The 14,991-nt window shown below is 40.2% G+C and overlaps 1 protein-coding gene across 5 annotated transcripts in view; it reads left to right on the forward strand.

Annotated features, from left to right (window-relative positions):
• Positions 1–14,991, forward strand: part of REPS1 (RALBP1 associated Eps domain containing 1) — a 47,048-nt gene that overhangs the window by 25,694 nt on the left and 6,363 nt on the right. For 3 of the 5 annotated variants that reach the window (XM_075597798.1, XM_075597796.1, XM_075597799.1), the window contains exons 10-16: positions 1,156–1,236; positions 2,877–2,964; positions 4,199–4,300; positions 9,972–10,056; positions 11,458–11,576; positions 12,906–12,970; positions 14,019–14,201. In XM_075597798.1, coding sequence (XP_075453913.1) covers positions 1,156–1,236; positions 2,877–2,964; positions 4,199–4,300; positions 9,972–10,056; positions 11,458–11,576; positions 12,906–12,970; positions 14,019–14,201 — 723 coding nt within the window. The remainder of the gene's footprint in view (positions 1–1,155; positions 1,237–2,876; positions 2,965–4,198; positions 4,301–9,971; positions 10,057–11,457; positions 11,577–12,905; positions 12,971–14,018; positions 14,202–14,991) is intronic. The other 2 variants (XM_075597797.1, XM_075597800.1) reach the window with 2 other exon arrangements.

The raw sequence follows: 14,991 nt of genomic DNA on the forward strand, positions 1-14,991 counted from the left end.
ACATAAATGTTTGCTTTCAGCATCATGAACTGCTGGGGCTCCTCATATAATTATTTGAGCAGTCCTATTCACCTTTCATTGTTATTTCACTGCTGCCATGTGTGAAGATGAAAGGGGAGAAACAAAGCTTCCCCCCCCCCCCCCAAAGCACACACTTATGATGGTTCTCCGCAAGGGATGAAGCCTCACTGCTGCATTCAGTGTTATACATTACAATGGTGTATTAGGTTGGTGCACTTAAACCAGAAAATGAAGTAAAGCCATTTCGTTTAATATCTGCTGTTTTGTACATTACAAATACAGTAAACATTTTAACATCCAATATTCTATATAATATCAATGTAGTTATTTATGCCTTTGCAGCAAAGAAATTAAACTAACCCAAAAAAACAGTAGTCCTTCATACCATACGTAATAATAATTAAAAGATTTTAATTTTAAGATTTGAGTGATGTGATCAGCGTGATTCATTATTTTGATAAATTTGGTTTGCCAGCCTCGTGATGAAAGCAACCATATATTGCATGAGTTACTGGGCAAATGATTCTCTTAATCCTGGCTGTAGCCTGGAAGTTAACTCAACCTTTAATATACTTTTTGAAGTACAACTGCGTGTTGACAAACACACACTGAATGTGTGTGCATATTACCTTTTTTACTGTGTGTGTATATCTATAAATGCATACATGTGTTGGGATTATTTAAATAACTATAATTCACATTTTTATTGCAAACATTCAGTTGTTTAATTTAACTCTGTCAATATAAACTTGGATTCTGTGCGGACATCATGGGTTGTACTGTCAAGTCAAGATTAGTCTGATATGTAATTCAAATGTCTTCTTTTTATTCACTCTAAAAAAAAAAATCCTTAATCCATCTCGCCAAAAAATTTACAAAAAAAAAAGTGAGTTGACAGGAAATAAATATTTCAATTTGGATTTGCTAATGTCAGGCCTGTCCGTTACATTTGTAACTTGTAATTCTATGCTGGGACTGCTTCAGACTTTGCATTTTATTTTTTTTCTTAAATCCTTGGCGACTAATCGAAGTGAAACATGTTGCAGTGCAGCCCATGGGTTTGTGTATTTTTCTGCTTGGATCTTTTCCTCCCCTATCTCGTCATGCTGACTTGTCTCTCCTCTGTCTGTTTAGCAGTGGGAGACATTTAGCGAACGCTCTTCAAGCTCGCAAACTCTGACCCAATTTGATTCTAACATTGCACCAGCTGATCCTGTAAGTCAATCACTTAGCTTGCTTTGTTTGAAATTAATAATTGTATTAACACTGGATTCTGTGTGTTGTGTATGCTTTTTTTGGTACTTCCTCTTTTTTTTTTTTTTTTAAATGCATGATTCAATTTACTGCTTACAATGGTGGACAATTCTTCTGATATTAATTGGTTGTTCTCATCTTTCCTGGAGAACACTTCTTTGCTGTTTGACCTCAATAAAAGCCAAGATAAATGAGAAAACAAAGGCATTGCAGCTGCACCAAATTCTTGGACAAGCGTACAATATTGAAGTGCTTTTAATACACACTTTTCCATACCTTTTTCATTTTACTAGTAGTATGTGTGTGTGTGTGTGTGTGTGTGTGTGTACTTGTAGTCCTGCAGTAAACAAATTGACCCATTGAGTAAACAATCAAAAAAGAAATAAAACCTGTCAATTGTGTAATCTGTGTCTCAAAAGTGTAGTTTGATTTTACGTGATGTTTTTTAAATGGCACATTATATACATTTAATACAACCTAGATTTTGTTATTGAAACTGTGAAAGCAACTCCACAAAACTACCAAAGCATTTGACCAGTTTGGAACAGTAAAAACTCTTCTAAAAGGTGTTCATAAAAATAATTTTTTTTTTTATGGAGTCAATCCCACAGTTACCATATTAACTCCTTCGCTTTCAAAAGTGCCTACGTGTTGCTCTGTGATACATTGTAGGCCTCTTTTTTGCAGCGAAAGGACAGTACAATGTAGCAGACGTACATTTTTTGGAAACGCCTCATGGTAATCTACCTTACAAAGATCAAACCGCCCATAAGGTTTGCTTCTTGGGAAAATACAGTTTTTTTATTTGATTTTCTTTTTGCTGGGTCCTGCTGGAGTGTTATTTTTTTACCTATTGTGCTATAATTGTATCTGTGATATAATTATGGCATCAGAATTACACAAGCTAAGAAAGGGGAAAAAATGGGTCTAGAGGGAAAGTGTTAATTGCCACTAACAGTCATGTCATAAAAACAATTTTGTAGTTAAAATCCACCAAGGCATTCGGTTACCACTGTAACATTAAAGGTATTTCAATCTTTCAAATTGCCTGTCGCCTACATTTTAAACACTAAATATTTCACTACTAGGAAAAACAGCCCTGAAATAACAAATATCTAGAGAATAAACCCCCTTGTCTTCTCTTTTTTGGGGTAATCGTGCAGAAAAAGTGGCAATCCGCTACCAAGTTCCAACAGCAAACATCCCTCTAAAAACTGGGGATTCTTGAATAGGAGCTGAACCAAGAACTTTGCCCAGGGCTAATAAAATAAAGATATGTGAAGGAACAAAATATTCAGCCACCCTAATGCGGTTTCTATGTTGTATTTCAGAATGAAAGATCTGTCAAAGTGGGCTAATAGTCACTTTCGCTTCCGTATGGAGCAGTACGGATGCAAAAGTTTAGCTGCCTCCTTAAACTGTATATTGAGCAGTTGTCAAGATACGTTCTAAGTCTCCTTTGCCCGTTTTGAGCTGGAGGATAAATGCATGCACTTGCCTCAATCTATTTATTTATTTTTTGTTGTTGGATACAATAATTTTTTCTGTATGAAAAAGTTAAATGGTTATTTTTTTTTTTTTTTTAATGCTCTTGATTTCAGGACACCGCTATTGTACATCCTGTCCCCATACGCATGACTCCAAGCAAAATTCACATGCAGGAAATGGAGCTTAAAAGAACTGGAAGTGGTAAGGATGATTAATGATCCATAGTTTTTACAATGAAAAAAATCAGTCCTTTTTAAATACTGTTTTGAGAAGGTTATATTTTCTTGTCGGTTGTCAAGTGTACACTTTTATGTGAGAAGTGGTTAAAAAAATTTTTTTAATTATACCATCGGTGTTTTTAAAAGATATTTTTTTTAAATTGCATATTTGGTGTGCTTTCAAACACCTTTCAGATTCAATTACTTTTAAATTAAATTAAAAAAAAAAATCATAACACCACTCAAGGTCTTATTTTAACATGAGTATAACCCCTAATGTTTAACAAAGGGTGGTGCTCCCAAGCAAAAAATATATATCAAACAAAAAAGTACATTTCTATGACTTGAGTGCCCATTGTCAAGCTCTTACTGCTTTTTTTTTGTTTGTTTTTATATTTGTTATTTTTAATTCAAGGTTATTCCATAAAAAAAATTTTTTTAATCTTGTAAGGATTCAAATGTTTACACAAGCGCACAATAAAGCCCTCTTTAATATCCATTTGGTTTGAAAATAGGCTAGTTTCACATTTTATTCTCATCTGTAACTGTTACATATGCCATAAAATTGTCTCGAACTGTCCATGACATGTCTGTAAATATTATGTATAATCTCTGTTCATTTAATGTAACCATGAACTAAGTCAGAACTATGCCCAGGACATACTTGAAAACGAGAGTTAACTCTCAAAGTATTTCCTGGTAAAACCTTTTATAAATAAAATACGGTAGAACAAGAGACTGCTGCATATTGTCTTGTAGAAGCAGTACCACCTCTGGCACATAGAGGGCTGTATTCTATATAGTCCGACGTGGCCTGTTTCCCCATTGGGGCCTGTTTCCGCATTGGAGTCATATGATTTTTGTGCAACAACTGCCCAAATGGGCTCTTGGAACTATATCGAATTGCCTCCATAGCGGTCAATCTAGAAAAGTACTGGAACATATGGAGTCTCTCCAGTGCTAACTGGGTGGTAAAGCTATCTACAACAGAAACAGTGGAGACGAGCTTCTAGTGTCCTGCTTTTATTTGGCCCTTTTGTTGGCATAACAAAAAAGACATGACGTGGAATTGCAGGCGTATATTTTCCTAGTAACTTGGGGGAAAAATATAAATATATATATTATAATATATATATTTTTTTCTAAGCAATGTGTTTATAGATATGCATACTGTGCCTTGTTTGTTATATAGTGGTTTTTTTATGGCATTTGTTTAGATCATGCAAATCCCACAAGTCCACTGCACGTAAAGCCGCAAGAGCTTTCAGAAGAAAGTAACTTAAGTTCCTCTGTTAAATTTGTTTCTGGAAATTCAGTTGGTAAGTAGTAATGATGGATCTTTTATTTTATTTTTTTAACTTTTAAAATTCACAGGAATGGTGAAACGTACGGTTTTCCTCTGAGTTTTTTTTTTTTTTTTTTTCATTACATATTTAAAAGTTACTTAATTTCACATTTAACCATTTCCATATTAAAGCAGCAATCCTGCCATTTCCGCCCCTGCTTCTTCCCCCTCCATTTGATGTATTACTTAATCATAACTTTTTTTTTTTTTTTCATTTGAAATCTGACTTTTGGACCTAAATTTGCAAAACTTTTTAAAAAAGTACTGTACAGAGGTGTAAAACGGTTAATGAGCTGCTTCTTTTGGGAGGTGAATTTGCAGCTGGGCTTTGAATGTGTAGTGAAGGGACATGACAAATAGTGAGTCCGCGAGCGTTCCCTAGGTAGGGAGAGCATGAAAAAGGCTGGAGAGGATTGTAGATGTTAATAGGTGCAAAGATGAGACGGACTTGGGTTGAGCAAGTAGGTGTGTAATGAGAGATTAGAGTTCAGAGATATGATGGTGTAGAGCCTTAAAACTAAAAAATAGCTGTTTTTACATGGAAATGAATAGGAAGCCAGCAGAGAGCGTTTAGGTGGTCGGAAGCAGATACACGCCTGGAAGAGCAAGAGCTGGTTCAGCGCGGTAGCATTTATAATTATCTGCGAGGCACGGAGGCCAGATAAAAGAATGTAAAAGTAATCAATAGAGGCACGAAGGGCATGCACTCGTGTTTGTGGTAGGTGACCATAGGAAAGTGTGTCTGTATGTATGTGTATATGTATGTTTCCAGCACTCAGTAAGAAAAACCAGACAAAAGCGTCAATTTTGCAATGGCAATGATATATTGAAAAAATAATTATACAAAATCCAGAGCCAACCCTAATAAGGGCCTAGAGGATACTTCTCATGGAACCAATAAGTGAACAGAGCGTTTATATGTGGGGAGAAGGAAAGGAAGGAGTTGAATGTAACCCCCTAGGCAGCGTGCTTGCGAGACTGGGTAGATAGTAGTAGTATTTACCTGTAAGGGAGAAGGAAACAATGGGACCAAGTTTAGGAGGGAATCTGAAGTTCTGTCTTTGTCATGTTAAGTTTGAGGCGATGAAGGGCCATCTAGACAGAAAGAACAAATTGTATTGTATGTCTTTATTTATATAGCGCCATAATGTACATGGCGCTTCACAGTAGGAATACACGGGGTAATCAAATAAATAACAATATAAATAACAGCTCATGGGAATAAGTGCTTCAGACATAAAAGTAACATTAAGCAAGAGGAGTCTCTGCTCCGAGGAGCTTACAATCTAATTGGTAGGTAGGGGAACGTATAGAGACAGTAGGAGGAATTCTGGTAAGTGCGTCTGCAGGGGGCCAAGCTTTATGTATCATGTGTCCAGGATTATCCACAGTGCTATTCATATTCTTCTTTAAGCAAATGTGTCTTAAGGTGGGTCTTAAAGGTGGATAGAGAGGGTGCTAGTCGGCTATTGAGGGGGAGGGCATTCCAGAAGTGCGGGGCAGTCAGTGAAAAATTAGATACAAAGGGGGTAGAAAGAAGACATCCTTGAGCAGAACGCAAGAGTCGGGATGGTGCATAACGAGAAATTAGGGCTGAGATGTAAGGAGGAGCAGAAAAGTGTAAAGCTTTAAAAGTGAGGAGGAGAATTGAGTGCGGGATTTGATCGGAAGCCAGGAGAGGGATTTCAGGAGGGGAGGCGCGGAGACAGATTTAGGAAAGAGTAGAGTGATTCTGGCAGCAGCGTTTAGGATAGATTGTAGGGGAGACAGGTTAGAGGCAGGAAGTTGCAGTAATCGAGACGGGAGAGAATGAGGGCCTGAGTCAGAGTTTTAGCAGTTGAGTAACAGAGGAAAAGGCGTATCTTTGTGATATTGCGGAGGAAAAAGCGACAGGTTTTAGAAACGTTTTGAATGTGAGAGGAATAGAGTCTGACCCCTAAGCACTGTGCTTGGGCTACTGGTTGAATGATCATACTTCCAACAGTAATGTGGAAGGAGGTAGTAGGGCCAGGTTTGGAAGGAAGTATAAGGAGCTCTGTTTTTGCCATGTATAGTTTGTCGGCGGATGGCCATCCAGGATGATATTCCAGAGGGACATTCTGAAACTTTGGTCTGTACAGCAGGTGTAAGGTCAGGGGTTGAAAAGTAAATGTGTCAGCATAGAGGTGATATTTAAACCCAAAAGATGTGATTAGGTCACCTAGAGAGAGTGTGCAAAGAGAAGGCGTCCCAGGACAGAGCCCTTTTGTACCCCCACAGAGATATCGATAGAGGAGGAGGTGTTGGCAAAAGAGACACTGAAAGTATGATGGGAGAGGTAAAAGGAGATCTAGGATAGAGCTTTGTTCCGAATATCAAGAGTATGGAGAATGTGAAGAAGAGGGTGGCCCACGGTGGCAAATGCTGCAGAGAGGTCGAGTAATATGAGCAGAGTGTAATGACCTCTGTCTTTGGCAGCATGGAGGTCGTCAGTTATTTTAGTGAGGGCTGTTTCAGTAGTGAGCAGTGTGGAAGCCAGATTGTAGACGGTCTAGGAGAGAATAGGTGTTGAGAGTGCAGCAATCGAGAGAATACAAGACGTTCAAGGAGTTTGGAGGCAAAAGGCAGGAGGGAGACATGTCGATAGTTAGGACAGGTAGGGTCAAGCTTGCTGTTTTTGAGTAATGGTATAACGATTGAATGCTTCAAGGAGGATGGAAAGGTACCAGAGTAGAGGGAAGAGTTAAAAATCTGTGTGAGCATAGTGATTATAGACTAATTCTTGACTGGGTTGCGGATGTAAGATCAGGTGTAGATGAATATAGTTGTGTATCATATGGATGTTGAGAGGGAAGAATGTGGTTACAGAAATGGGTGGTCAACTATATTGAAAGCTCAGAGGTCAAGAAGAATCAGAATCGGTAGTTTCCTTGAGATTTGGCAATTTGGACGTCTAGCTACTTTGGGAGTCTGGTTTCTGTAGAGTATGTTGTTCCGAAGCTTGATTGGAAAGGGTCAAGTAGGTTATGGGAGTTAAAGCTGCAGTTCAGTCTTTTTTTTTTTTTTTTTACATTTATTTTTTTACTTCAATAGTTTCATGTGGGCAATCTCTAATTACCTAAAGAACTGTATAGCTGCAGGTCAATTTGTTCTCCATGTATTGATCGGTGAAATTTGGTGACATAATTAGTGAAGGGATCTGTTTTTCTTCTGCTTCTGTCTCTCAGTGGAAGCTCATGAATATTCATGAGCACTCCTGCACTGACATGTGCTAGAGGGAGGGCAGGGCTGACAGAGGGGTGTGCCAGGGCTTGTGACAGGACATGAAGGAGCAGTGCCTTAGTAAATGGTTGTTAAAATAGAATACAAGAAAATTGGTCTTTCAAAGTAGTTTTTTTTAAAACAGAAAATGCTGAAAGTAGTTTTTCTTACTACAGAACTAATTTATTAAAAAAAACACACATGCAGGATATTGACTAAACTGCAGCTTTAAGTGCAATACGTTCCAGACGTTTAGAAGCGAGTGAGACTGGGCGATGGTTAGAAGCAGAGGTAGGGTCTAGAGTATTTTTCTTAAGACTAGGTCTAACAATGACAAAGTTGAGTTAAAGATGTTGGCGAGGATGGGGACCATGTTGGACGCAAGAGGTTTCAGGAGATCTAAGGGAATGTGCAAAGGCTGCATGTACTGAAAATTGAGAGCAGGGTGATAGGTTTTTCTGACTAACTGGAGAAGAGACAAAGGCTGATGAAGCAGGGCTGTGGAAGAGACAGACGGGATTTCTTTGCAGATGGCTTCCACCTTGCAGTTGAAATCTGCAGTCTTGGGGTGTAATGGAAGGAGTGGAGTGTGGTGGGAAGTCTAAGAAGGATGTCGGACAGAGAAAAGGTGGCATGGTTTCTATTTATGCCTGTCGAAGGTCGCGCGTATAGTGCCCGTGACAGGCGACTCCGCCCAGAAACAAATAACTTGCCGCTGCGTGCGCTTATAGTAAGCACGACGGCGGAAATGCGACAGCGCGATGTCATGGACTTTAGAAGCCGGGAATATTTGATTTTTCGGGGGCTGTCGCCTCCAGTGACAGCCTCTGAACAAATCAAATGCCTGCGACGCCGCTGTAAAGCGAAATATAACTTTTGCTAGCGGAGACTGGTGACATCACCCTTCGCCGGTCGCGGGCACTATATGCACGGCCTAAGACAGGTTAAGTAACCCTGTTTGGCAAGAAAAAGAGAAAAGTTAGAGGCACAGAATACATTTGTAGTGAGGGAAATCAACCAGTGTGTGTGTCTTCCTCCTGAGGCGTTCAGCGGAACAAGTGCACGAGTGCAGAAAACGTGGGTTGGAGTGAATTGAGTGTTGGTTTACAGGTGCAGAATACTGGTGACCTGTTTTAAGTTGTGACCAGACTGTTTGGGTCAGTGGTGGGTGGTAGTAAAGAAACGTTGATTTTATTATGGATTACAAGTACTGAAGGTCAATGCAATGTGTGAGAGAGAAAATGTAATGAGGTTATGGTTAGAGAGCGGGAAAGGCAATCAAGAGAAATTGGATAAGGCGAAGTAGAGTATGTGGCTATTGTGGCTACTAGAAGCAGTCCACTGGAGGAGATCAAAAGAGGAAGCGAGATACCAATGACAGTGATCATCAATGTGACAGTTAGTTGGTCTTGTAAGACAGCGGTGCGCAAAGTGGGGGGCGCGACCCCCAGGGGGGGCGGGAGATTGTGCTGGGGGGGTGCGGGCAGTTGCAGAGGCCCCGCGCTCTTCCCCCAGGCATTTAAATTAAATGCCGGGGGATTGCGTGTGGCCCCTGCAACTGTTTACTTACCGGGATTCAGCCGTCTGTGTTGCGTCGCCATGGCAACGTGGCGTCAATAGACGCCGCGGCACCATGTGACTTGACGCTGCGTGGGCGTGTGACGTCATCTGACGCGAATGAAGGTAGGCAGGGGGGCGCGAGAGCCGGGGGCAGAGTGACAGGGGGGCGCAGCACAAAAAGTTTGCGCTCCCCTGTTGTAAGAGAGGGGTTGAGTCAGAAGAGGGGAAAGCTAACCAGGGTTCAAAGTCAGAAAGCATCTAGGAGTGTGAGGCGCTAGTTAGGTGTCCTGTAGAGAACAGCAGTATGTGGAGGGAAACAGTGAATAGTACGGGCCTCAAAGGATAAGCATGTTGCGCTGCCTTTCTTTTTAGGTTTTAGGGGAGGGCGCGTTGGGTATGCTGGATGGAAAGAGTAGGACTCCACCCGTTCCATCCTTGGTGACGGAGATCGTGAGTGCTGCGGTCCCTCCGGCACTCCAGATTAAAGGGTTTAAGAGTTGGAGGGGTTATCTTTATATGGCACAGTGTCTTTACTTTGACAGCTTCAGCATTTAGCTTTCAGATTTGTTTATTTTATGCGTGAGGAACTCGCAGGTTGAAAAAAACCAATTGTAACAGTAATGTAATTATTAGTGTTTGTGTACAGACTTGTACAGCTGCAGCACGCATTATTGCCCCGCACTGTATACGAGTGTAGTCAATTTTACTGAATGGGGTCATGTCCAGCTGCAACGCGCAAGAGGGATTAATAACGTTTATTACATCTGCAGTTTGAGGAAATCATGGGGCCTGTACATATTCTGTATGCGGTCAGTTACTCTATTAACAGTGTGCTTTTTTTGCAGCCGCAGCATCAGCAGACGGTTACAGCAGTTCTGACTCGTTCAACTCTGATCCAGAGGAGATTGTAAATGTGGTTACTAGGCAACGGTCAGTAGTGGCTTCTGACGCGAGCTTACAATAGCAAGCAGTGTCTGTGTGCAGCATGATGGGATTTCACAAATCTTGCAATTACAGTACCAGTTGGTTCAGTGGTTCTTCAACCTTTCCTCTGGGCCGTGAACTTTTAATTTGTTCTTATTACCAATGAATGTTCTATTCATACTCAAATGACGTATTTGCAGATGGATTAGTCATTCCTTAAACCTAGTATATCTAGTCCCTGCGGTTTGAGAGCTGCTGACAGGTGGTCCAAAAATATATTCTACATCTCCTCCGCTTTCTCTCTCATATTTTTACCGGGAGTCGATTGTGAAGCTCTTCGGTGCTTTTTCTGTTGCAGATAATCATTGTCGTCTTTGTTTATTTTTTTATGAACCTTATTGAATCTGGATGTCCTTTTGGAGCTGAACTGTGGCGCAGTTCTAGCTCAGGAGACTTCTAATTACTGAGATATTAAAAGTTTTACTTTTGCCAGTACTTGAGGAAAAAAAATAAGATCACTGCGGGGTCACCCGAATCTAAGCCACAATATCATCTCACAATCATGTCATGACTTTCTGTTGTGGAAAAAACAAGTATGCACACTCTAAATAGACTTGAAAAATACAAAAATGCAATTTCACCAAAATTAGAAACAAAAAAGTAATAAAAAATATAGTAGAGTTCACCCGTTGCTTCCTCATGGAAGTGTAGATTGCTTTCTGTTGGTCAGCAGCCCGTGACTGACCCCAGAGACCATATTCTTTCTCCTAGACCAGGCCTGCACAACTCCAGTCCTCGAGGGCCGCAAACAGGCCAGGTTTTCATGATATCCCTACTTCAGCACAGCTGGCTAAATTAGTGGCTCAGTATGATTGAGCCACTAATTGAGCCAGCTGTGTTGAAGTAGGGATATCCTGAAAACCTGGCCTGTTTGCGGCCTTCGAGGACTGGAGTTGTGCAGGCCTGTCCTAGACAAATTCTTGAGATGGCTTCAAAATTCGGTCTCAGGGTCGGGTAATATTTGTAGCTTGGAGGGCTGTGGTTCTGCTTCAGGGAAGCCCTTTCACATAAGGTAACAAATATATTTATGTAATATATAGTATCACAGATTACTGATTTAACTGTGAAACTCTGCTTTTCAATTCACTAAATCTTACAAATTACTCCAGTAAACACATATTACATATACACCCATGTAGTCTACTGACCCGTGGTATGCAGCACAGACATTGTCCATGCCCAGCCTGAGCTGCTACTGGCAGATCTTTTAGTGCCACGTTTCTCGGGAAGCTGGGGGTCTCCGGAGCTGAAATGAATCCCCTGCTTCAAACCTAGAAATAAACTTTGGGTAAAAAAAAAAGAAACCCAGAAGAGTTAACGCCGCGTTAAATGTTGCTTGCCTTGCAGATCCCATTCAGGCACTTCTCCAGAGAACACAGCACCGCCACCACCTCCGCCAAGACCAAACGCTTCGCATTCACGATCCTCGTCCTTGGATATGAACAGGACATTTGCAGTCACAGCAGGTAAACATGCTTGTCTTAGGCCGCGTTTATAGTGCGCGTGAAGGGTGCCGTTGCCGCTAGCAAAAGTTGTATTTCGCTTTGCGGCGACGTTGCGGGCGACCAAGTCATTGATTGGTTCAGAGGCTGTCACATGTGGCGACAGCCTCTGAAAAATCAAATTTGACCGGCTTTCACATTTCGCGTCGCTCCGTCGCGCTTACTATAAACACACGCGACGGCGGCAATACATTTGTTTTTGGGCGACGTCGGCGGCACTATAAGCGCAGCCTAATTTTGTACAGTAGCGACAAGTAAGATTGAGATTCTCACTGCTAGACAGACAATGAATGTTCCCCGTTTAAATAGTTTCTTGAAATGGTATCTGGCTGGTTTGTATACTGCAAAGCATAGAGGCAATTTATATCCTGGTAGCATCAGATTTTCTGGGGGTGAAAACCCCCCATTGATTGCACCGCTATTTCTTACTAAGAGCTATATAGTATGTGTGTGTCTCTCTCTCAGGAACAGGGAACGCACAAAGCAAAAGAAACGAGTAAGGGTAAAGACAGGGTGCATACTGTCCAAAAAAGGAAAACAGGACAGGTACTCGTATATTTATAAAAAAAAAAAAAAGTGATATTTATTAGCTCAATGTTACGAGTCCCCTTTGGAGCTCTTGAGAGGTTCCAGTAGAAACCGAAACGTTGAGGTAATCTCACTTTTTTTTAACATAAGATTGCCTGTCCTGATTTGCTTTATTATATACATATCGTCTCTCATCATACATGCATAATTGTGCTCCATTTCTCTCCAACTTTTACGACTTGCTCACTAATATTTGCATACAAGTGACTCTTCCCGGTGTTTTTAAAGCTGCAATCCCCCACAGGCGCGTAGATGATTTTAACTCCTAATATTGGTTTCTGGCCCCCAAAGCATTCCCTGCTGTATGTTTTTCTAGTGTTAGGAATACATGATTGATCCCTAGCTTCCGATGCTACAATACTAACTTTGACTACTCTGAAATAAGTGGTTAAAATAAATCTCTTCCCCCAAACGCTTATCTCATGAACGAAGCATCAGATTAAAAAAAAAAAAAAAAAAAAAACTGCGTTGGAAAGGGCAAGAAAAGATCCCTTAAAGGAAGAGATGGAAATGCCAAAACAAAAACAGCCGCTTTAAGGAGCGCTCATCTGAATGTGTGTTTAAGTTCCATGTTAATTTAACACCTTCCCTGAAACACAATGTATTATTGGCTCATCTAACTGTGAAGCAGCTAATAATGCGTGTAATAATGCGTATGCCAAAAAACTGATCATTTTTTTTTTAATTATTTATTTATTTTAACAGGCCAGCAGCAAGCTGCAGTGGTTGCACACCCTCCTGCCGTACCTCCTAGACCACTGCCCACACAGGTACAGTAACACAAACACTGGCATGCTACAAAGTGTATGTATATATACTTTTACACAAGTAATAGAACACAATAGATATGAAGTAATACTAAATGGGATATGGTTCCTAATGTACATGTGGTCTTTACATTTTCTTTTTCATTAACGTTGCACACCTACAGTATACAGTGGTATTCTATTTCTTAAACAGGACTAGAATGTGTCTATTTACAGCTGTTTAATCTGATTATCTTCTCTATTTACATCAGTACTTGCTAAAGCTTCTTATTAACCGCTTCTGGCTCGTCTCCTAGTATAGAACAACATTGACGCCGGTGATTGTGTGTTTTTAAGTAGTAAACGGATACTACACGTAGTTCAAACTATTCTGGTTAGTTCTGTGCACCCCAAGATGGCTAAAACCAAAATGAGTCGGTCAGACATGCCACGCTAGATATCCTCCATAGTCCTGTGCTTTGCAAGGTGACAAGAACCCAAATGCGTGTCATTCATGACTTTTCTGTGAATCTAAAGTAAGGTTCTTGATAACGGAGATTGTCTCGAGTCTCGGTACAATCTTGAATTAATGTCTTCAGTGCCACAGTGGCCTGTAAGGTTCTGCCAAGAAACATGCTGCAGGGGGCTTAGAATACATATTAAGGGCATTGCAGCTCCAGCTGCCAAACTGAACCTGTCACTGAGAAAGGAACTGCTGAGTTAATTAGTGCAACTTAGTGTCCCAATTCTACTGCTTGATCAGATTTATTATAAAACAAGCTGATAAAGTGCACTGGCAGTTGCTCACAAGATCTCCTAACTTGCAGTATGATCTTAGAGAGATGGAGCCTTGATATTGTGTATCATAGCATGTACTTAAAAGGTGTGTGCGTGTGTGCGTGCGTGCGTGCGTGCGTGCGTGCGTGCGTGCGTGTGTGCGTGCGTGCGTGTGTGTATCTAGATCTATCTTGCAACAAAAATACAGATTTTTTTTTTTTTTTTTTTTTTTACACTTTATGGCACTCCTATTCTTAATGCTTACAAATGGTAAATATCTCTGTTTATTTTCTAGACTTCAGGTTCTCTCATGCACCGTCCTGTGGAATCTGAAGGTTTGATATCTCATCCTAGCACTTCACCCCAGCAAATACCACCGCAACCAAACTTTGCAGACTTCAGCCAGTTTGAAGCATTTGCATCCGGTGTAACGGAGCACCCAGCTGACGACTCTGAGAAGAATCTAGAAGTTGTACAGGTTTGTATTATGAGATTTAAAAAGTGCCCTCTTCTGAAAATAAAAAAGCTTTTTATTTTATGGTTTGTCTAGTTACCATCATCTAATTTGTTTCAAAACTCTCGAGGTTTTTGACACATTCCCCACTGACTCTAATTTTTTATATATATATATATATATATATATATATATATATATATATATATATATATATATATATATATATATATATATATATATATATATATATATAATCTTCATCATCATCATCATGTCTTTATTTCGTGTCCCTCCGCTAAAGCGGGACTAGGTCCGGCACTCGCTCCCACCAAAGGAGGCATCACCGGATCCTTATACGAGGAATAAATAATTAAAAACAGAAAAATATGTAGTAAACAAAATAGAATAGTTACAGTATGTATATCTATATCTCATTTTAATACATGTGGAAAACAGTCTGTAAGGCAGGATACACATTCATACAACAAAAAACAAAATGCCCAAAGCTACTTCCATGTGACAAAAAATATACAGTGCAGTACCTATATATCTCTTGTAAAAAGGGTCATTTAGTTTAACCCTTTGGCCAAAGCCTGTTGCCACTCAAGCTCTGAGAAACCCCAACCGTTACCACATAATATATATATATATATATATATATATATATATATATATATATGCATATAAGTGTCAAAAGGAGTGCTAGTGGGCGTTTTACCCAGGTGAGTGTTAGATCCTGCTTCGGTCATGCCTTGTAAGTGGCAGCAGGCTTAAGACGCTTTGGCCAAAGGGTAAACCTGAAGTACCCTTT

Source organism: Ascaphus truei, chromosome 4, assembly GCF_040206685.1.
Source record: "Ascaphus truei isolate aAscTru1 chromosome 4, aAscTru1.hap1, whole genome shotgun sequence".
NCBI lineage: Eukaryota > Metazoa > Chordata > Amphibia > Anura > Ascaphidae > Ascaphus > Ascaphus truei.